Source organism: Lissotriton vulgaris, chromosome 10 (assembly GCF_964263255.1).
Source record: "Lissotriton vulgaris chromosome 10, aLisVul1.2, whole genome shotgun sequence".
Taxonomy (NCBI): domain Eukaryota; kingdom Metazoa; phylum Chordata; class Amphibia; order Caudata; family Salamandridae; genus Lissotriton; species Lissotriton vulgaris.
The window spans coordinates 1,062,416,657-1,062,440,823 of NC_141698.1; the positions used below are offsets into that span (position 1 = coordinate 1,062,416,657).

The 24,167-nt window shown below is 47.5% G+C and overlaps 1 protein-coding gene across 1 annotated transcript in view; it reads right to left on the bottom strand.

The window, feature by feature from the left end:
* ZCWPW2 (zinc finger CW-type and PWWP domain containing 2) overlaps positions 1-24,167 on the bottom strand; it is a 778,017-nt gene that overhangs the window by 358,444 nt on the left and 395,406 nt on the right. The window contains exon 6 of the mRNA XM_086939915.1: positions 4,770-4,840. Coding sequence (XP_086796041.1) covers positions 4,770-4,840 — 71 coding nt within the window. The remainder of the gene's footprint in view (positions 1-4,769; positions 4,841-24,167) is intronic.

The following is a 24,167-nucleotide window of genomic DNA, read 5'->3' on the forward strand; positions in this document are numbered from 1 at the left end:
GCGCACCGTGTACTCAGTTGTCACAGGGACCCTCGTTCAGGCGCCCCCTGCCCGGATTGACCCTCCGCAGCGCCCCTCCGGCCGTACACCGCCTCGGGCTCCTTCCCACCGGGGCCCGATCTGACCCCCGAGTTCCCAAATGGAGTGCGCATCACTCACCACTGGTCCCCGCTGTCCAGTGACTCCAGGCAGGGCTGCACCATGCACCTTCCTCTCCACCGGGGCACTCCACCGCCGCCGCAATGGGTGCGTGGTTCAAGATGGCGGCTCACGTCGTCAGCCCCACCAGGGCTCAGTGTTCCACAATGAGGGTCTCTCCTGTCCTGCGCCAGCTGGAGCCGCCCGTTCTGGGCCTGTAAGAGGGGTTGGCAGCTCTCACCGCCGCAGCCGACTGTCCCCAGCCTTCCACCCTGAGTCTCTGGCCATGCGCCACACCCGTCTGGGCATGGGGATGTAGGGTGGTTGCCCTCCGCCAACGCAGCTGCCCCCGGCGCGCCCTTGTTGATTGTCCGGTTGTGCGCCCCCACAGCAGTCCAGGGCAAGGGAGGCAATGAGGCGCAGGAGGGTCCTGGGCCACCCGAGCCCCCGGGAGAGAACGGCGCCAGGTCTCTTTCGACTGCGTTGCCAGGGAGCCCATCCAGGCCGGGCAGCGCCAAAATTGAGGTCCCGGCTGCGCAGGTCCCACCGAGCCCCTCCGGACCAGCTGCACTGCCCAAGGAGGTGGTCTGCGCAGGGGCCGCCACAGGAGCACCCTCGGCAGAGATCCGCGCCCAGCTCCAGGCACCGGCGCCGCACCCCTCTCCTCTCCAGCGGCAGCGGACCCAGCAGACCCAAAATCGAGGCCCCGGCTGCCTGGGCCTCAATGGACCCTGCGGGATCCCGCTGCGTCAATGGGCCGCCGCTCCATCTCTCGGGCAGCTGCAGGGCTGGAAATGTTGCAGAGTGCAGCCCAATGTGTCCGCCACCAAATGTTAGGGCAGGAAGCACCCAGTGAAGCCCAGGGCCAGGATAAGTGAGTAGTATTGTGTCAGGCTGGTCGGAGCTCAGGCTCTAGACGACCGCCATGTTCGCCGGCTTGGCCACGCCCCCATACAAAAACATATTTAACAATAATAATTTACACTATTAACAAAAATATTTACCAATAAATAAATAAATTATTATTTCATCTATTTAATTTACGTTCCACAATATGTTCCCACAACATATACAATACACTACTAAAATGTAATAAACAATTAATTACACAATTAACCTAATAGATTTTAAATGTAATAATTATTATCAATTACAAATTTAATTATAGCCTAATTATAAATACGTATACTTCCAACTATATACCCCAACAAACCCCAAACCCACACATACAATTTTTGTTAAAAAACATGTATTACACAATTAATATAATTATTTATGAATTGAATAATTATTAAATGCAAATATAAATATACATGACTTAAAATTGATTTACTTCCCACCCTGTGCCCTAATAAACTCCAGAACCCATACCTAAAATTAAAAAAAACGTTTTTACACAATTAAAATTGTTAATTAGCAAATAAATAACTAATATTACTTAACAAGTAAATAATAATTAATTGAAAATTGAATTACTTCCCTCCCTCTAGCCTTATAAACCCAACAACCCACAAATAATATATACACTATTAGCATGCTTAATTAAATGAAAGTACTTTCCACCATATACACCGAACAACACACACATAAACATTTATTTATTTTATTTCACTATTAACATGATTAATTAATAATTAAATAAATAATATTCATTAAAAATTAATCACTAATTTATTATAATTACATTACTTCACTTCCCACCCTGTGCCCTTAAAAACCCACAACCCGCTACAATACTAAGCATAACAAAAATTACCTAAATAAAATGTAATAACTTCTAAAAAATTTACAAATACATAAAAAAACATAAACAATAATTATACAAACACATTACATCATATACATTGAAAATATATACCAAAATACATAACAATAATTAAACAACAAAATTAAAACCAACTATATTTGTTGTAAACTATATTTATAACTTAGATAGAGTATAAATCAATATTACTTACCTTAAAACCGATATTCTTTACAGCGATATTCTTGCTGATGATAGTTCCATGCCACAATATTTTTTACTAGATATTTTTGTAAGTCAACACTTTGTACTCAGTAGTTTGTCTCAGCACCGACACAGGCGCTGCCAGTTCCATTTTTAGAACAGCAGAAGTTTCAAACCTACCAATCTCTGGAAAAATAATCTAAGTTATAAGAGTTGCTAATTAACAAATGACCAACCCTGTAATAAAAGCAATTCCTATTAAAATAATGTCCTTTGAAGAAAGGCACCAATTTGTGGTATGTGATTCCAGTCCTGTAAACCTTTTAGGACGTGACTTATTATACAAACTATACTGTACCATTTATGGGGGCGCTAGGGAGCCCGAAGCAAGATGGGCGCCCATTAGTGCAGCTACGCCGGCTGGGTGACATTAATACATTCAAAATCCACCCATCCAGCGCTGTCACAATATAAGGTTGGATCCCAATGGTCGGAGGCGACCTAGTGCACATCGGAGCCGCAGGTTCCTGTGAAAATCCTTCATTGCAGCTGCGGGATCGGGACTGAGCGGTGCGTGGCGCACATCCTGCCTGGCTGTTCCATGTGCGGACCATCGATCCTGGCGGCTGCAAGAGCACGTTAATGAGACGAAGAAGTGCCCTGACTGCAACAGTGCCTGAGTCCGGGTCGCACCGGATCTGTCTCTGCGGGCAATGAAGACAGGGCCGGCTGACCCCGTTAATATGAAGCTGTCCTTCGGAGCCTCGACAAGGGCGGTAAGGCTGCAACAGCTGGCGGTGCATAGCAGTGCATTCACACGGAGATCTCCAGTTAAAGTGGAATAGGTGAGGCGTGTGCGCAGAGCCTGGCAGGCCAAAGTGGTCGCAGTGCCTATATTTTGCATTGCGGCGGGTGCTGCTGGCTGCAGCACCCTCTGCAATGCAAAAAAAGGGACACCATTCATATCTATGCACTATGTGGCAGGCACCAGGTGCAGGGATCTGTAGGGGCGGCACCTATGGCCACAGCTTAGGGCCAGAGAGGAAGGGGGGCCTGCTACGGGCCCCAAAGTCACTTTCCACCTGCCTGTTCTTGGCGGGTCAACCGCCATGAATAGGAGAGCAGAAAGGGACATCTTAACACCTGCGGCGGTGCTTGGTAGGCACCGCCACCATTGTAGGGAATGCAAGGACCTCCACCCCACCGGTGGGCTCAAGGAGCTCATCAGAAGCATGGCTGTCGGGCTTTCCTTCCGCTATCCTTCCACCAGCCATTATAATATGATGGGCAGAAAACATGCAAATGATGGCGGTGAGACCGACACTGAAAGGCTGTTGGTTGAGGTCTAACCGTCATCGTAATCAGCCCCTTAGTTCTGATAAAAGGAGTTTAGGCTGTCCGTATAAATATCAAGGCAAATGCTGAGTATCCTTGAACTCCTCAGTACAATCTAATGCCTCAATCTATAGCTGGGATTCACCCAGAGATTGAGTCAATGATACAGAAAGGCATCTTGAGAAAGATAATATACAGTGTATATAGTGCTAAAACCCAGCAGAGCAACATGACATGCCGAAATTCCGCCGCTCGCAGAGTTTTTATGGAACTCCGGAGTAATACTCTGCAAGTTTCACCCACCCTTAATTTTTTACTTGCCAGTAGGCTGCTGTCTTCCTTTTGCAGAGGAGTTATCATGTTTCTTGTTAGCTAAAGAAAGACTTAGGAGCCTATTACGAGCCTGGCAGTCCAAGGACCGCCGGACACGTGGTGGTGCAGTGTTGGCAGCCTTGCAGCCACCCCATTACCACCCTAGTGGTCCAGAGGCACCTAAATGCTTGGCAGGATCTGCACCACCGTGGGAACGCCAAAGGAAAAGCCTGCCATTGACTTAAAAAGTCATATTAGGGCAGGCGGTCTGCACATGGGTTTGGTGGTGTGGAGGGGGTGCAGTCCCACCGCCACAACATCAAACTCGTTATTGGGCCTTTATTGTTTGTATTAGATGACTGACAGCGAGACCTGTGGAGAGGAAGCTGGCCGGAAAACCGGAGAAATAATGGTCAATAGAGGCCTTCTGTTTTCTGTGTATCAGGATGGTGGGGTGCTTAAGGCTGATCACTGCAGCCTCAGTTTCAATGAGATAGGAACTAAAGAAGGGTTGCTTCCTGGTGATGAGAAGTGAGATATGGATGTTTTTGAAGTTACTGTTACATTTAATTAGTGTTTCAATAGCTAGTTAAGAAGACTTCACCTTGACTTGACATTAATCTCAGCCTCTGGAAATAACTTGCATTCCAGTCCATAGTTTTTTTTTATCCTACCATGCCACCTCAGAAAGGAGTGAGCTGTATACAATTCAGACTTGGCCCTGCGGAAACAGGAACAATTCAGCTTGGAATGCCAATTCTAGTCCACTTTGAACAAGAACACAAGCAAACCCAGATTACTGGCAGTGAAGTACAGCTTGAGTGCTGTGCCTGAGTGAGCACTGGGCATGGCAAACTTCAAATTTACTTTTTTCACTGTAAAATTATTTTACTGTTAAGATTTCTTCATAACAATATGTACAATGTATGTAAGATCTTGTCAATGTTCTACCTCAACTGCACATACTAGTATGAAAATTAGACCGAAAAAAATGAGGTTAAGTATTTTATGAAAGAAAATACATTCTTATAAATACCCATATTTTCTTTTGAGAGGATGTATGTCTCTTCTTCTAGTTCATAAACCTGGTAATTCACTATTTGATTGCTGAAAAAAGTGAATATTATATTAAAGTGAAGTAAAGTGTTGCCTAATAGCACTTAGAAATAACTGAGAAACTGAAAAAACAGCTGAAAAAGAAGAAAAAAGAGTGCAACATTGAACACAGGTTACTCTTACAATGTCATATGGTAAAATACTCAGCTGTAATTCTTCTACACAAGAACTCCAGTAACTAACAAAAACAAAATGCTTAAATATGCTCCTACTCCAGCTGAATCAGCCACCATTATTGTAGTCCCAGCTAAGAGCTTAAGAACAGGCAATCAGTATAGAATATACAGAATAACCAAAATTCAGTAAGACAAAAGGTTTAGTTCAGCAACAGATCAATATAGTAAGCACATTATTGTTCTAGTGTTACAATGGCTCAGACGTTTCAAGGTATACGATGCATCTGAGGGCTTGGAGCTAAGGGGGTACCACCTGGAATCATTACAGTAGGGGGCTGCTCAATTACATAATGGTTCTCTTCAGGAGTTTGGGCACAATACAGTACTGCAACTTCCAATCTAATGATTCCATATGTTAATGTGTTAGAGTTTGTACCCGCACTAGATGGTACTGTGTTGGAGTCTGACCCCCTTACTATCTCGAAACCAGAAGAAAATAACCTAAAGTATAAGGCTGTGAATTGGATACATTCTAATGTAGGTTGCTATGAGGACTTATTTGGTGAGATCATTTTGGTGAGAAGGATGGGAGGGGTGGGAAATGGCCAAACAAAAAGCACTGTGACTATGTTGTGATTAACTTTAGGAACAACAGCAACTGTGAAAGATTTGCTATGTTGTTTTATTGACCTCACTTCATTGTTGTGGAGAATTCATCCTCATCCCTTCGGTTACTTTTAGAAACATGAGGATCTGTCTTCTGTTACAAAAACCTTAATCAGGGCATCTAGGGCCCCTCACTTTAATGGCCCAACTGCATATTGATTTACTTCTTTGGAGGATAGTGCAGATATTGAATAACTTGAGAACTGTAAAATAGGTTATGTTACTACCTATGAGGCATTGAGGGGAACAGTTCATCTGAAGGTTCTGCATGTTTTTAAACCATTGCTGCCCATCTCTAATACAAAGGGGGAAGGTGATATTAGTGACATCAAAATTCCATCCTGGAATATAGACGGAGCTTGATCAAAGTTATCTAATACAGACTAGTAACATTTTATTTCAGAATTACGATATAGTGTGCTGTCTGGAAACGTGGATGCTTGGAAATTTTCCAATTGATCGGTTTACATTGTTCTGCAATCCTACATTAGTCACCAGCAGGTGAGAGCCAAAGGATGGTTGGTAGTGTTTATTTCAGTGAAGATAATTAGTGCAAAGCTGGAAGTCATTAGAAGCCCATTGTGGTATCAAATGTTGCACTTTGTATGTTCCAGCTATTGTGATTTTTTTATTCATTATTGTTATAACTTTTTTTATCACAGACACGTAGGGTCTGATTCACAGAACTAACTTAAAACAAAATCCTAAACTTACTACTTTTGGTATTCACAGAAGTTAGGATTTTGTCTTAAGTTTGTCTTAAAACAGACTTAAGACAGACTTAAGTTAGGATTTCGTCTTAAGTTTGTCTTAAGTCTGTCTTAAGTTTGTCTTAAGACAAACTTAAGACAAAATCCTAACTTCTGTGAATACCAAAAGTAGTAAGTTTAGGATTTTGTCTTAAGTTAGTTCTGTGAATCGGCCCCACAGAGGCCATAGAGCAACTTGATGATTTTTTAACTAAGTTTATGGAAGAATTCGGCTCACAATTTCGGTAATATTTGGTTTTGGGATTTCAATATCATGTCTTGCAAATTCAGGGATCAAAGGGTTTGTAGTCCGACATATTTGATCCAGGAGGATTTTTACATTTTAATCATACCTTATACGGGGATGTTCTCAACAAGTTACTCGTAAAAATAATTTGATAATGGCACAAAATGTTGATTGTTCTGATATCCACCCAATACCTACATACAAAGGCCATGATTCACCTACCATAATCTATTGTATTCTTATATCTGGAGATTTGAGTCGCATGTTTGAAGATTTAATGGTAATTGCTCATTGTTTGAGTGATCACAATACATTGTGTCTGGTCATCAATCTTGACTTGAATATGTTATATGACATTTCTCCGAGTAGAGCCTAAACTTTTCAAGTAGGATAGTTGTATACGCCAGTTGGGACCGTATAGATGCACATTCCATTCTGAGCAAACTGATTGCAGGCAATGCCCCTGCTTTTGGAGCCTACTTGTCGCCCAATGAGGACGCAAGTATTATCATGGAAGGCTTTTCCTCACTGTGTATGAGTAGGATTAGTTACTTACCTGTAATCCTAGTTCTCTTACAGGGGTATCCTCATCAAAGTCATAAGCATTAGAATATTCCCGCCCATGCGCGGGACCACGGAAACAATATATTATATGTGCCCCACATATATATAGACATATATATATATAAATATATATATATATATATAAATAAGCAATTGCAGCCAAATAAAATAGTAGAGCTAGAATATGCTGTGAAGAATTTCCACCATACAGTGTATTTTGCATTAGAAACATGAGAAACAACACCAATGCTTGTTTAGTAACTGTTTTAATGCTCAGAAAACAGTAGAAATTCTTATAACACACTGTAAGCATATACAGCTCCCAGGCTGCATTGCAAATACCCAGTCTAAAAAGACTGAAAAGCAAACTTGTAGCTGAATGTACTAAAACTGACGCTGTGCCTTTAAGGCACCTCTGTCCCTAGCTTCCCATCATGCCTCAGGGGTTACAGTTAGGTCAGTTGTTCTTTTCGGAGACTGAAAAACCAAACCATGGTAATAACAACAAAGTCCTTTGCCCGGGGAGGCGGGAGGGTTGCTTATGACTTTGATGAGGATACCCCTGGAAGAGAACTAGGATTACAGGTAAGTAACTAATCCTTCTCTTCCAGGGGATCCTCATCAATAGTCATAAGCATTAGAATAGAGTAGCGAGCCTCACCTCATCCCTGCGGGCAAAGGAATCAACAGATAACATTCATATTCGTAGGCCCAAAAATAGGCCTTATTCTACCCAAATAGGTTTCTCAAGGAGGCTTGCCCTACTTGAGCATCCGCTCTGGAGTCAGACTCTAGGCAATAATGCCTTGTAAAGGTATGGACTGATTTCCATGTCGCAGCCTTGCATATTTCTGACTTAGGAATGTCATGTAAAAACGCTATTGTGGCTGCTTTCCCTCTAGTGGAATGAGCTTTGGGTGATTGTAACAAAGGCTTGCCAGCCAGCTGGTATGCTAGTTTGATACATGAGACAATCCATCTGGAGATGGATCTTTTGGCTGCTGCAAACCCGGTCCTCATTGAACCATAATTGACAAAGAGTTGGTCTGTCTTTCTGGTGTCCTTCGTTTTTTCTAGGTAAAACTTTAGCACCCGTTTAAGATCCAACGAGTGCAACGACCTCTCAGCTGGGGTCGATGGGTTAGGAAAGAACAAAGGAAGGGTAATCGTTTGATTTATATGAAAATCCGATACCACCTTTGGAAGGAAAGATGGATGAGCCCTCATTACCACTCTGTTGTGGTGAAACACAGTGTAAGGTTCCTTGGTGCAGAGTGCTTGTATCTCGCTAACCCTGCGCGCAGAGGTTATTGCCACCAAGAAGGCCGCCTTCCAAGTGAGATGCTGCAAGGAGGCCTTGTGTATAGGCTCAAACGGTGTAGACATCAGCCTGGAGAGAACCAGGTTCAACTCCCAGGGAGGAGAAGGATTTCTCACAGGGGGATAGACCTTCTTTAATCCCTGAAGGAAATCCTTAACCACTGGGACTTGAAAAAACGATGTTTGTGTAGGTGATTTTCTGTACGCTACTATGGCGGATAGATGAACCCTAATAGAAGCGTATTTCAACCCTGATGTAGCCAAGTAAAGGAGGTATGGAAGGACTACCTCTTCTTGTCCTTTGGTGGGATCAAAGCCATGGTCCTTACACCAAATGAAAAATCTTTTCCACTTGAACGCATAAGACGCCCTTGTGGAAGGTCTCTTTGCCTCTCTTAAAATATGCATACATTCCGGAGGCAGATTTAAGTGTCCATATTGCAAGACCTCAGGAGCCATGCAGTCAGGTTCAGCGATGGGAGGTTGGGATGCAGGATCCTCCCGTTCATTTTGCTCAACAGGTCTGGCCTGCACGGCAGGCGTCTGTGTGGACACAGCGACAGATGTAACAGGTCTGGATACCACCATTGTCGCGGCCAATCCGGAGCAATTAGGATCATGTCCATGCTCGATCTGATGAGCTTGGCCACCACCTTCGGAATCAGTGCCAGAGGAGGAAACGCATAGGCGAACATTCCTGTCCACTCCAGCAGGAGAGCGTTCCCTTGCGTCCCTGGCCGGTGGAACCTGGACGCGAAGGCGTGGCATTTGGCGTTTTCGTCGTCCGCAAATAAGTCTATGTCTGGACGACCCCAGCAACGGAAGAGTTCTTCGACTACTTCGTCGTTTAGCACCCAGTCTGGCTGATCTTCGAAGTGCCTGCTGAGTGCGTACGCTTTTGTGTTTAGCTCGCCTGGAAGGTGCACTGCCACCACCGACAGTCCCCGAGCCAGAAGCCAGTGCCAGATTGTCTGGGCCTCCAGAGACAGAGGGCGAGATCGAGTTCCTCCCTGCTTGTTCAGATAGAACATAGTTGTAGTGTTGTCCGTCTGAACCAGGATTTTGTCCGTTGTTATTGCTGGAAGGAACGCTTTGAGCGCCAGATGAACTGCTCGAAGCTCCAGCATGTTGATGTGGTATGTCTGGAGGTTGGTCGACCAGCGACCCTGAATCTGAAGATGACCCATGTGAGCACCCCAGCCTTCTAGAGATGCGTCCGTTACCACAGACAGCGAAGGAAGAGGTTGCTGAAAAGGGACTCCCTGCAGGACATTCCGAGGGCGAGTCAACCACTGTATTGAGGTCAGTGCTGCTTGAGACAGGATGATTCGATCCTCCCAATCTCCTGTCGCTTGGTCCCACTGATCTTCCACAGACTCTTGTAGAGGCCGCATCCTCAGCCTGGCGTTCGGTATTAGGAAGATGCAGGACGCCATGGAGCCCAATAGAGACGCTACTTCTCGCAACTTTGGACGAGGAAACTGAAGTAACTTTTTGCATTTCTGCCCCATGGAAGATAGTCTCTCCTGCGAAGGAAACGCTCTTCCTAACTTTGTGTCTAGAACTGCTCCCAGATAGTGGATAGTTTGCGTGGGCTGCAGGACCGACCCATTAGTGCAGCTACGCCGGCTGGGTGACATTAATACATTCAAAATCCACCCATCCAGCGCTGTCACATCATAAGGTTGGATCCCAATGGTCGGAGGCGACCTAGTGCACATCGGAGCCGCAGGTTCCTGTGAAAATCCTTCATTGCAGCTGCGGGATCGGAGCTGAGCGGTGCGTGGCGCACATCCTGCCTGGCTGTTCCATGTGCGGACCATCGATCCTGGCGGCTGCAAGAGCACGTTAATGAGACGAAGAAGTGCCCTGACTGCAACAGTGCCTGAGTCCGGGTCGCACCGGATCTGTCTCTGCGGGCAATGAAGACAGCGCCGGCTGACCCCGTTAATATGAAGCTGTCCGTCGGAGCCTCGACAAGGGCGGTAAGGCCGCAACAGCTGGCGGCACATAGCAGTGCATTCACACGGAGATCTCCAGTTAAAGTGGAATAGGTGAGGCGTGTGCGCAGAGCCTGGCAGGCCAAAGTGGTCGCAGTGCCTATATTTTGCATTGCGGCGGGTGCTGCTGGCTGCAGCACCCTCTGCAATGCAAAAAAAGGGACACCATTCATATCTATGCACTATGTGGCAGGCACCAGGTGCAGGGATCTGTAGGGGCGGCACCTATGGCCACAGCTTAGGGCCAGAGAGGAAGGGGGGCCTGCTACGGGCCCCAAAGTCACTTTCCACCTGCCTGTTCTTGGCGGGTCAACCTCCATGAATAGGAGAGCAGAAAGGGACATCTTAACACCTACGGCGGTGCTTGGTAGGCACCGCCACCATTGTAGGGAATGCAAGGACCTCCACCCCACCGGTGGGCTCAAGGAGCTCATCAGAAGCATGGCTGTCGGGCTTTCCATCCGCTATCCTTCCACCAGCCATTATAATATGGTGGGCAGAAAACATGCAAATGATGGCGGTGAGACCGACACTGAAAGGCTGTTGGTTGAGGTCTAACCGTCATCGTAATCAGCCCCTTAGTTCTGATAAAAGGAGTTTAGGCTGCCCTTGTTGAGGGTTCGAAGATCCAAAATCGGTCTGAACTTGTCCTCTTGGTCTCTTTTGGGGACTAGAAAATACCTTGAATACACTCCTCTCCCCCTTTGGGATGGGGGTACCTCTTCAATTGCGTTTTTCTGTAAGAGGACGTTCACCTCCCTTTTGAGGAGTTTTAGATGGTACGAGCGAGTCTTTTTTGGAGGAATCGGTTGTGGTCTCTTCCGGAAACGTAGCGCATATCCATTGCGCAGTATATTCAGCACCCACCGATCTTTTGTGATGCTGACCCACTCTGCTAGGTATTGCGAAGCACTTCCTCCCACTGGAGTGGGTAACGGCGCCAGAGGAAGCCACTGCTCAGGCCTTGCCTCCTCTAGGCGTGGTAGAGGACTGATGATGTCCGCCTCTGCCTCTGCCCGATTTTCCTCCTCTGTATTGCGCCTTCCCTTGCGGCTTGTTTTGAGACCATTTAGGGGTTTGAACCCTCTGTTGGCCTCCCCGGTTCTTGTTGGACTTGAAGCGTCGTTTGAACGGCTCTTTCTTTTTCTCCAGACCAACCGCCTTCACTGTGTCCAACTCTGTCTTCATGCGGGTCATTTCCTGATCGGCATGCTCCCCGAAGAGTGAAGATCCTGAAAAAGGTAGATTGAGGATGCGCTGCTGGGCATCTGGTTTGAGACCAGTTAAACGCAGCCAAGAAGATCTCCTCGCACATACTCCATGTGAGTAGGCATGTCCTGCTAGAAGGGCGTTATCTGCAGATGAACTAATCATTTGGTTCGCCACCAAACAGCCCTCCGTCACTGTCTCCTCAAAGTCCTTCTGGTCCTCCTTGGGCAATTTCTCTTTGAATCGTTCCATGGAGTCCCATAGGGCTCTATCGTACCTTCCGAGAAGGGCTGATGCACTAGAGACTTTCAGGGATGAAGCTGATGTGCTGCATACCCTGCGTCCCCAAGAATCTTGCGTCTTGCTGTTTTTGTCAGGAGGAACTGAAGAAGAAGGAGCGACTGTGTGATGTCAGGAGGAACTGAAGAAGAAGGAGCGACTGTGTGATTCTTCTTAGCTGAGGCTACTATAACTGAGTCCGCCGCAGGCTCTCCCTTAACAAAGATAGGATCTGAGTCGGCCGGCCTATATTTCTTCTGGATACGTGCCGGCACCGCCCTGATCGTTGCTGGCGTGAGGAAAACTTCTTTGATTGGGTCCATTATCCCTGGAACCAATGGGAGCAAAGGCCGTGTATATGATTTGTGACGAAGGGTCTCAAAAATCACAGTAGTGGAAACCTCTGGAACAGCCATCTCTATATTAAGTTTGTGAGCCCCCCTTTGTAAGACGTCCAGATACGTGTTGACGTCGTCAAGCGGGGAAGCTCTGGAGCGAGGGCTGTCTGCCAGCGTTGGAGAGTAATCCCCTTTAGAAGATCTAGATGAAGATGAAGAGGAGGATGATGGAGTTCTCCTTCTCCTGTGGTGAGATTTCTCCTTCCTCGCTGGTGATCTTCTCGGTCGGTCTTCCCTTCGAGGAGAACGTGATTCTCTCTGATGCTCCCTTCATGGAGATCTCGATCTCTCAGTCCGTACCTCCCTTCTCGGTGTTCGGGATCTGGGTTGCTCCCTCCTTAGTGATCGGGAGACCCTGGGGGTATGCAACCTGTTCGCTCTCCTCTCTCGTGAGCGTGATCGGTGACTGGTAGGACTCTGTCTGTCTGCCTCTTCTGCCAGCTGCTGAAGAGGGGACCTGTGGTCTGGACTTAAGTACCTTCGTAGTCTCTCCGTCGCTCCAGAATCCTTCCATTTACTCAACGGACCATACCATCTTGGTGAGAGTCTTGCCTGTGTGATATACCGCCGCTGGGGTGTCTTTTGCACCGGGCTCCTACTCCTAGAAGAGGACCTCGATGAACCAGAGGTACTTAAGGAGGAATGGTGAGAAGCAGATTGTGTCACTAGGACTGTCGAAGGCACTGAAGGAGATCTCCGTCTCACCAGTGTTGGAGGACGTCTCAAAAGTCTTTCCCTCGACTTCGAACGCCTCTGCGGCGTCGACAGAGTGATAACCTTCGACGTCGAACGCTTCGACGTTGACCTGTGTTCCCTCGACGTCGATCGGCGATGATGAGCCGACGACGGAGTCTTCTCCCTCGACGTTGAACGGCGTCGTCCTGCCTTCAACGGAGGTCTCGACGTCGAACGGCGTTGCCCTGCCGTCGACGGAGGTCTCGACGTCGACCGACATTGGTCTGTCGGCGACGGAGATGCCAATCGACGTTGTCCTGTCGTCGACGATGCCCTCGACGACCTGACATGTGGCGACGGCGGAGGATCGGACATCCTCGACGTCGAGCGCCGACGCGCCTCTTGCTCCTCGACGCCGAGCGCCTCCGTGGAGACGTCGGCGGAGGTGTCACACTCTGTCGACGTTGAGACGACGGCGAGTGTGATCTGCCCCTCGACGCCGATCGTCGCCTGGTTGACGACGGCAGAGGTGACTTATGTCCTGACATCGATCTTCTCGTCGACCGTGATCTCGTGGCTTCTCTTGACGGCGATCGTCGCCTAGCTGACGACGGCAGAGCTTTCTTCGTCGTCGGTGAACTTCTTTTCGACGACGATTTCCTCATCGACGCCGGTCCCGACGTCGACGGAGTTTTTTCTCTCGAACTGTCCATCAGATGTTGTTTTTTCAGTGCCGAGCCCGGTGCTGAGGTTGATGGACGCTCTGACTTGCCTTTGGAGGGAGTTCTGGGTCTCTTTGAACTCTTCCTCTCTGTAGATCTTCCCCTCATGGATCTCTGGGCCAAACCATAGAGCCTGTTCCTCTCTCTGTCTTTAAGAGTCCTGTCAGACAGATTTTTACAATGTGAACAGTCTTTAGGATCATGATCCTCTGGCAAGCATAAAATACAGACCTCATTAGAGTCTGTTTTTGCCTTCTTGTGGCCACAAGAAGGGCAATCATCAAATAATGAGGGCATCCTGACAGGAAAACCTCACAAAAAATCGACTGCTAAGCAGTTATTTACTTGAAAGTAAATCAAAAAATTGTTCTTTAGAAGATTTTCTGACTGAAAAAGGCAGAAAAGTGTGGAGCTGTGTATCCAGGGTCCTTCCTGAAGGAGCCGGAAAGAACAACTGACCTAACTGTAACCCCTGAGGCATGATGGGAAGCTAGGGGCAGAGGTGCTTTAAAGGCACAGCGTCAGTTTTAGTACATTCAGCTACAAGTTAGCTTTTCAGTCTTTTTAGACTGGGTATTTGCAATGCAGCCTGGGAGCTGTATATGCTTACAGTGTGTTATAAGAATCTCTACTGTTTTCTGAGCATTAAAACAGTTTCTAAACAAGCATTGGTGTTGTTTCTCATGTTTCTAATGCAAAATACACTGTATGGTGGAAATTCTTCACAGCATATTCTAGCTCTACTATTTTATTTGGCTGCAATTGCTTATTTATATATATATATATATTTATATATATATGTCTATATATATGTGGGGCACATATAATATATTGTTTCCGGGGTCCCGCGCATGGGCGGGAATATTCTAATGCTTATGACTATTGATGAGGATCCCCTGGAAGAGAACTGTGGGCATTCTGGTACCTTACAAGTGACCAAATTATTCTGATACTTGCAGATGGTTTAATAAGTCATGCTCAGCAGCCCATAAATCCCAGATAAAAGCTTTGAAAGCCTTCCCCTGGTCTGCTGTTGATGTGAGGAGAGCCCTGCAGGGATATACACATCTTTGGAAGCAAGGAAGGAGGAAATTAGACACAAGGATTAGGCTATTTTGATCAGCATTTCTGCACCAGCATTTCTGATAGCAGCAGGGAATGCAAGAGGTAGTAGGAGTTTTATAGTATTTTTTTTCTCGAATTATGAGTAACCCAAACAATTCTGTCACAATAGTGTGGATAGTTGGGAGGAACATTTTAGAACAGTATTTCACATTGCTACTTGAAACTGAATATGTCATCTGCTCATGTCTTCAGCCAGTCAATTAGCCTCAGTGCAGTAATTGATGCCATTACCAAGTGTGCTTCCAGGAAATCTCCTGGACAAGATGGGGTCCCAGATGATATTTTTAAAGTTAAAGTGGACCTAAGGGGGCCTGTATTGACAAATCTGTTTTGTGCAATTATACCTGACCTTCTCCTGTGCTCCGGGAAAGAGGCAATCATCACCCCCATTTTTATAAAGAGAGAGAGAGAAACAATCCTTGTTATTGTCCTATATCATTACGTGACATCTGACATCTCAATTAAAATTAAGCGTGGGCGCAAAATCTGTTCCGTTCGCGGAATTTGCAGATTTTTGGCAATTCCCGGGTCCGCGAATCCCGCAAATTTGCCCAAAAATCCGCAAATTCGGAAGCTGGCGGATTTTTTTGCTTGGTCGCGCATGAAAAATATAATAACGCGCGCGCGGCGTTGACTTACTGTGATTCTATGTTCGCCAAGTTGTTTTTCTCCCAGTTTGCGTGTGCTGCGCCATTTTGGATCTTGCTGCGTGATCGCACAAGAGTTTTTCGACCGCGATTAGGTCATCGCGGCCCGCCATCTTGCACAGCGAGAGTTTGACAACACGAGTACGTCATAAGGGCCTGCGATCACGCATCGTAGTTGACTTCCGGCGGGAGACTTGAACAGCTCGCGTTCCCGAACTTGCAAAATTTGCAATTCTGCACAAGAAATCCACCGCAGGCAGCATAAACCTTCTGAAAACCATGATTTTGATCAGAATAACTCCTCAGATTGACATTTGGCTGCAATGTTTTGTGCAAGGAGTTCATTTTTGGGGTGGGGGCGGGGTGGGAGGAAGGAAGTGCCCCAGAGTCTCCAACTTCCTGTTCCTGTCCAGCAGGCTACTCCCAGTGCATTTGACCATGTCATGGTCACTTTTGATTTGGATCTGGAGCTGGAAGGATTACTTTTTTGTGGCTGCTGCTGGATATTTGTATTTGAGGACTTTTTGGACTTTGGAGTTTGGATCACTTTTGGATTTGAGATTTTACAAGTAAGCTGGTGTTGTTTGTTTGGGGCATTGCAGTTGCTGCAACAAAAATTTTAAAACTTTTTCACAACTTTAAAAAAAATATATTGTGGGTAGCCACAGTATCCAGTAGGCCCAGGGTTAGTCATGGTGGGTGCATGATAAAACTGTTTCTGTGAGTTTTTTTTAACTTAAATCTCATTTATGTCATGGAATTTTAGCTCACTCTTATATGTGGATTTTTATTTTTATTTTGGGGTGCCTGTAAAGCCTCACTAGCCAGTAGGCCCAGGGGCAGTGAGTGGTGCATGGACCAAGTCTTTCTGTGGGGTGTCTTGAATTTAAACATCATTGAGGGCATGGATGGCATTGGATTGTGGTTATTTTTGTGTGTTTTTCGACTTTTTGGGGTGTTTTTGGGGCCTGGCCATGTGGGTGGGGGCCATTTTGAGGCCTCGTCCAGGCAGGGCCTGGCCATGTGGCTGGGGGTCAAGGGGCCATTTTGAAGCCAGGCAGTGTGCTCAGGCCTGCACCCAGTTTGCCTTGCTTTCATCCATTATGCCCAGGGGTGCTCAGTGGTGCATGGAACAAGTCTTTCTGTGGGGTGTCTTGAATTTAAACATCATTGAGGGCATGGATGGCATTGGATTGTGGTTATTTTTGTGTGTTTTTCGACTTTTTGGGGTGTTTTTGGGGCCTGGCCATGTGGGTGGGGGTCATTTTGAGGCCTGGTCCAGGCAGGACCTGGCCATGTGGCTGGGGGTCTAGAGTCCATTTTGAAGCCAAGCAGTGTGCTCAGGCCTCCACCCAGTTTGCCTTGCTTTCATCCATTATGCCCAGGGGTACTCAGTGGAGCATGGACCAAGTCTTTCTGTGGGGTGTCTTGAATTTAAACATCATTGAGGGCATGGATGGCATTGGATTGTGGGATTTTTGTGTGTTTTTTTACATTTTGGGATGTTGTTGGGGCCTGGCCATGTGGGTGGGGGCCATTTTGAGGCCTGGTACAGGCAGGGCCTGGCCATGTGGCTGGGGGATAAGGGTCCATTTTGAAGCCAGCCAGTGTGCCCAGGCCTGCACCCAGTTTGCCTTGCTTTCATCCATTATGCCCAGGGGTACTCAGTGGAGCATGGACCACGTCTTTCTGTGGGGTGTCCTGAATTTAAACATCATTGAGGGCATGGATGGCATTGGATTGTGGTGATTTTTGTGTATTTTTCGACTTTGTTGGTGCTGTTGGGGCCTGACCATGTGGGTGGGGCCTTTTTGAGGCCTGGTCCAGGCAGGGCCTGGCCATGTGGCGGGGGGACATGGGGCTATTTTGAAGCCAGGCAGTGTGCTTTGAGCCATAGGCCTGCACCCAGCCTGCCCTGCTTTCACCCATTATGCCCAGGGGTAGTGAGTGGTGCATGGACCAATGCTTTGTGTGGGGCCTCTTGAATTTAAACATCATTGAGGGCATGGATGGCATTGGATTGTGGTGATTTTTGTGTGTTTTTCGAGTTTTTGGGGTGTTGTTGGGACCTGCCATGTGGGTGGGGGCCATTTTGAGGCCTGGTCCAGGCATGGCCTGGCCATGTGGCGGGGGACAAGTGGCCATTTTCAAGCCAGGCAGTGTGCTTTGAGCCATAGGCCTGCATCCAGCCTGCCCTGCTTTCACCCATTATGCCCAGGGGTAGTGAGTGGTGCATGGACCAATGCTTTGTGTGGGGCCTCTTGAATTTAAACATCACTGAGGGCATGGATTGCATTGGATTGTGGTGATTTATGTGTGTTTTTTGACTTTGTAGGTGCTGTTGGGGCCTGACCATGTGGGTGGAGGCCATTTTGAGGCCTGGTCCAGGCAGGGCCTGGCCATGTGGCGGGGGGACAAGGGGCCATTTTGAAGCCAGGCAGTGTTCTTTGAGCTATAGGCCTGCACCCTGCCTGCCCTACTTTCACCCATTATGCCCAGGGGTAGTGAGTGGTGCATGGACCAATGCTTTGTGTGGGGCTTCTTGAATTTAAACATCATTGAGGGAATGGATGGCCTTGGATTGTGGTGATTTTTGTGTGTTTTTCGACTTTTTAGGGTGTTTAACTGATGTTCCTCTGGCTTCCTTTGCTTTTAGGTGCACAAGAGAACCACCAGTGCCAGTAAGAAGTCCTGCAGCGGTGTGTGCAGCACAACGTCACGTGACGTCACGTGTGGCCACAGACAACTCTGCACCTCGTGCAACTGCGGCCTGCTGTTCTGACATCTGAAGAAGATGGGCCCAAAGAAAGGTGGCCGTAGCTCCTCTACAAAGAAAGTTGCCAGTGCCACTGCCAGTAAGAAGGAGCAGGAGAAGCAAGTGGTGCCACTTACCAAGGAGGCTGGTGTGCCCACAGACACTTTTTTCGGGGGGAAAAAACCAACGCCTGCAGCAGCGCGGTCCGCCGGGTACCCAAGCTGGGAGCAGCACCTCCGCTTCATTAGGCTCAGTGCCACCACGCAAGGTTAGGTCCAAGCCCATGAGTGCTGCAGAGGCAGCCACTGTCATTGCTCAATCAACATCGAACAGTGATGTTGGCTCATCGCAAGAAAGTAGCACCCAATCAACGCAGGGTGTAACTCAGCTGATGAGTGTTCAACAACCACAGCCGAAACGACAACCACAGTACAAGCGCAAGTAAATGGGCAAGTACTTGGGCAAGGAGAGGCACAAGTACATGCCCAAGGAGAGGCTCAAGAACATGCGCAAGGAGAGGCTCAAGTACATGCGCAAGGAGAGGCGCAAGTAGAGGAAGCAGGCAATAACGGGCGCCGATTCAGATGCACATATTCAAGCCCCAGCAGCAACAGAAAGCAAGGGTGGCACCTAATTCTCCAGGTAAGAGCACAGGAAAAGTCCCGCGCCGTGGAAGGCGCTGGGTTGTTTTAAGCTCCTCTGGGCGCATAGCAGTGATGCAGGTGGTGTGCGCCCTTCAGGGGGACTCTGGGAAGTGTAGTCCCGGGGCCGGCACACTAATGGCAGAGTTTTCGTTCGGCCGCCGGTGGAAGCAGGCAATAACGGGCACCGATTCAGATGCACATATTCAAGCCCCAGCAGCAACAGAAAGCAAGGGTGGCACCTAATTCTCCAGGTAAAAACACAGGAAAAGTCCTGAGACTCCTTTGAGCCTCGGGTGTGCACAATCGCAGGGCAATCCTCACGAAGGCCTCTGGCTGCAAGAAGCACACGCACACAGTGTCGCTGAGACTCACTTGAGCTCTGGGTGCACACGATCACAGGGCAATCCTCACAATGTCTCAGGCTGAACAAAGCACATACACACAGCGTGGCTGAGACTCACTTGGACTCCAGGTGTGTACGATAACAGGGCAATCCTCGCAAAGGTCTCAGGCTGCACAAAATACACACAAACAACGTCACTGAGACTCACTGGACTCCAGGTGCACACAATAACAGGGCGAACCTCATGAAGGTCTCAAGCTGCACAAAGCACACGCACACAGCGTTGCTGAGAGTCACTTCAGGTGCACACGCTCACAGGACAATATTCACGAAGGGCTCAGGACACAGCACACAGCAAAGTCCCTTACCCTCTCCTTGTAGTCCAAAACCAGTTCTGGGTGTCTCCCTGCCAGTTACACCTTATTCCATTGATAGTGGGGGTATGGGTCCTTAATCACTCAGCAGGAGATAGAGCCCTTGTTTTATGGCAGCACCCCAGGCCTCTTTACCTCCAGAGGCTACTCCTGCCCCCTACACTCAAATGCAGGTCAGCCTGTTGCTGTCTCACCTCCTCCCCTGGGTCAAGACATTCCCCAGATCCTATCACTTTCAGATCCAGACAGTCAATCCACAACCAGGCAGAGACACACAGAAATGTTAAAGCACAAAAACCAGCCACTTCTAAAAGAGTTAAATCTGAACTGGTAGTGCCCCTCTGGTGTTGAGAGCGCTGATCTCTCTTTGTCTCCCTCAGTCAGGTAATCTGCCAGTACCCAGATGTCAAGTCAAATGTACTTAGGTACCGGGCAGCTCCCAGCCCAACCACGAGCTCATCAGCTCTGGGGATAGGGTGAGCATCAGTCTTGGTGACCGCATCGAGCCCACGATAATCCACACAGAACCGGAGTTCTGGGGTGGTACTTGATGCAGCAGCTTTTGACACAAGGACACTGGGCTAGCCCAGGGGCTGCTGGATGGCTCAATCACCTCTAGCGTCAGCATCTTGGAAACCTCCTCCTTGATGCTGGCCCTGACCTTATCAGCTACTCTATAAATCTCTTGTTTTACAGGCAGACTGTCTCCAGTGTTTACATCACAGACGCACCAATGGGTGACTCCTGGGGTCAGGGAGGACAGGGGAGCGAACTGACCAAATACATGGTGACAGTCCCTCTGCTGTTCCGGGGTCAGAGTAGGCAAGAGGTTCACCCCATCCACTGACCCATCCTCCTTGGCTGACAGGAGGTCAGGAAGAGGTTCACTCTCTTCTTCTGCCCCTCATCTGTAGCCAAGAGCATGGTCACATCAGACCTCTCAAATTGTGGGTTGAGGCGGTTCACATGGAGGATCCGCAAAGGGTTCCTAAGAGACTGTAAGTCAAACAGGTAGGTCACTTCGCTTCTGCACTCCACCACCTCATAAGGCCCAGTCCACTTGTCCTGGAGCGCGGAAGGCTCCACTGGCGCCATCACCCACAATTTTTTCCCAGGTTCAAGCTCGACCAGAGTGGCATTCTGGTCGTACCACTGCTTAATTTCTTCCTGGCTGGCTTCCGGATTTGCCTGAGCGAGTTGCCTGAAACACCTAGTTTGGTTCCTGAAGGCCAGCATGGAGCTATATACATCCTGGAGGGGTTTACTAGGAGCCTTCTCCCAGCCCTCCTTCACCAAACTCAAGGGTCCTCTTACAGGGTACCCATATAGGAGCTCAAAGGGGCTGAACCCTAGAGACTTCTGTAGCACCTCTCTGTAAGCAAACAGCAGGCATGGTAAGAGGACTTCCCTCTTAAGCCTCATGGGTTCCTCGAAGACCCATATTCATGCCCTTTAGGGTCCGGTTACATCTCTCAACCAGACCGTTACCCTGGGGGTGGTAAAGCGTGGTGAACTTATAGGTTACACTGCACTCCTTCCACAGAGATTTCATATACTTAGATATGAAATTAGTACCCCTGTCGGACCTGCACGGCCCACCACGGGGGCTGTCACCGTCCAGAGAGGGATGGCTTCCTGGTGTCCGGGGGAGTTGTACAAATATGACGTATGTAATGAGTAATAAAACTGTGGCCACCATAAAATACAATGACTGTTGGCTGTGTTTAGTGATGCAGATACACAAGTATGGTACTGTTTCGGGAATAGGCACAGTGCTGCTGTTATGTCTGTGATTAGGACACGTTTTGGGCTTCTGCGGATATTAATAAAGTTTTTATATTTTCTTTCTTTGTCTGAAAGAATCCAGGCACTTACAATATCTAGGCTGGATTATGGAAATGCCCTATATCTGAGACTCCTGGACTATCTGCTTAACAAGCTTCAGGTGGTCCAGAATACGACAGCCCACATTCTCCTTTGCCTGGCACCAAGAACACGTGTCTCTGCACTAGCCGGCCCTACATTGGCTTCCGAAAAAGAAGAGCATTATCTTCAAAACGTTAGTCTTGGTTCACAGAGCACTGCACCATTCTGGTCCAGTTTATCTTAGGGTCAGAATCAGTTTATATGCCCCCTTCAGAAACTTGCGGTCAGCCTACACACTTCTTGCTAGTATTCCTAAGATTTACTGCATGAGAATGGGTGAGCAAACCTTCTCCTACCTCAGACAAGTGGCTTAGAACAAACTCCCTTTTGAGCTACACTCACTAGCTGTTACCGCTCTGTTGAGGAAAAGGTTGACGACCTAGCTCTTCCAACAAGATCAGGTGATCTGACTGCACCTTGTGGATGACTGAAAGGCTCAGCACCGGCACACTCCATGGAGTATCTATGAGCTTTATAATTCACATTTAATTCAATGTCACACATGAGCAATCTGAAACTTGGCAGATATGTATAAGGGCCCAAGAAGTACCCCAATAGAAGTCCTAGTAGGGGCCTGAGACCCTTCATACCCACCGGGAGCACACTAAAAGTGAGCTAACTTCTAGATGAAACTCAATCAACTTATGCTGCCCTAAGTGTATTGCATTTATGCATACGTCAGTGACATGGACATGGAAATTAAGAGATTCCCTTTCATCTTTACTTTAGTGCTAACAGCTAACATTGTGTTCCTGATTCATGATTATAGCACAAGCCGTATAAGCAGCAGCTTTAACTAACATCATCATGCATCCTGGAGTGCATTACTGAGTGACTGGGCCCACTGCGCTCATACCGTAGACGCTAAGCTCACACTCTACAAGTACAATACGATCTGGAGCTTCTAGACGCCTTTCAGTTTTTCTAAGGGCACTGTGTGGAATTATGGCCATAGAATGTAAACATCACGTGCTAGTGTTATTGGTTTGTCGTAGAAATGGTAATTACGACGTAGTTTTTAGTGTGATGAATACGTGAGACTATACTAAGCCAAGTCACAAGAGGGTGCTCAAGGTATACGGATACACATTAAAAGCTGATTATGTAGCATTAAAACATCAATATTATCTTTCAATACCTAAAGGGGTTTGCCATAATGTGGGGAAGATGCAGAGGATCATATTTACTAAACTTCCACGCAATGCAGGGCAGCAAGCAACGTAAAACAAGCATTTACAATGCAATGGTTTCGCCTTTGTTAAAGTTTGAGCTTTTGGTATTGCTTTTGACAAATGGTCTTTTTTAACTTCTTTGCATTATGTGTAAAACGTTGATGTGTTTTACTTTACACAGAAATATGGAGTGCATTCATAATGCAATTAGATGCAGATGCACAGTGAATTAGAATGCAAGTTATTTCTTAAAGCATGTTAGCATGTTAGTGAAGCCAGGAGTGTGAGAGAAGACAGGAGAGAGAGGGCAAGAAGGAGAGAGTGTAAGATAAAGAGAGAGGGCAAGAGGGAGAGAGATGGAGACTGAGTGCAAGAGAAGAAGTGATAGATATAGAAGTTAAGGAGAGCAGGAGGAAGAAGGAAGAGAGATCAAAAGGAAGAGAGGGCAGGAGAGAGGGAGGGCAGGAAGGAAAAGAGGCAGTAAGGAGAGGGAGGGCAAGAAGGAATGGGAGGGCAGGAGGGAAGGTAGGAGTGTGTGAGAGAGGGCAGAAAGGAGAGGGCGGCAGGTAGGAGAGGGAGGGCAAGAAGGAGAAGGAGGGCTAGAGGAGGAGAGGACAGGAAGGAGAGAGAACAAGAGAGAGATGGAGGACAAGAAGGTGAAAGAGAGCAGAAGAGAGAGGTGGAAAGGGAGGGCAGGAGGGAGTAAGAAGGTAGAAAAGAGAGGGATGGTAGAAGAGAGAGAGCAAGAAAGAGGGCAGAGGGAAAAGAGTCAGAGAAGGCAGCAAATGTGATAGATACACATTTGGAAAGGAGCAGGTGAAAAACATCAATCGAAGTGAGTGTGGACATCACATGCTTAGGGGCGTAGCTATCATAAGCACTGCAGGTAGGGTCACAATGGCGAGGTAAACCTGTGGCACCCTACAGAGCATGCTGAGGATGCACACATGGAACCCCACAGGAGTAGCAAAGAGATGCACAATTTAGGGGTGGGCTTTCTTTATGTACATGGAATGACAGCCAAAAGCAGCCATAAAGACCCGACCCTTGACAAGTCGTCCAATGCAGAATGTTGCCTAAATGAGAAAGGACTCCACTGCTTGAAATTCAACATTCATGTGAAAACAATGTCAATTGGAAAAGCAGCGCACAACATCGAACAGAAATTGAGCAGCCTTGCCAATACACTTTTGATAATGATACGTATTGCCAAGTATAAAGAAACAATGCGTTTGCCAGACTTTAAACTTGTTGCCTGCAGATTATAAATAGTGTTTTACAATGAGTGCTGCTATTAAGCTCAGGTGACGTGCAGAAGCGTTATTCATTAGCCCTCCAGCATTCTCCCCCACCCCCACAGCCCCTCTCTCCCCCCCTCCCGAACAGG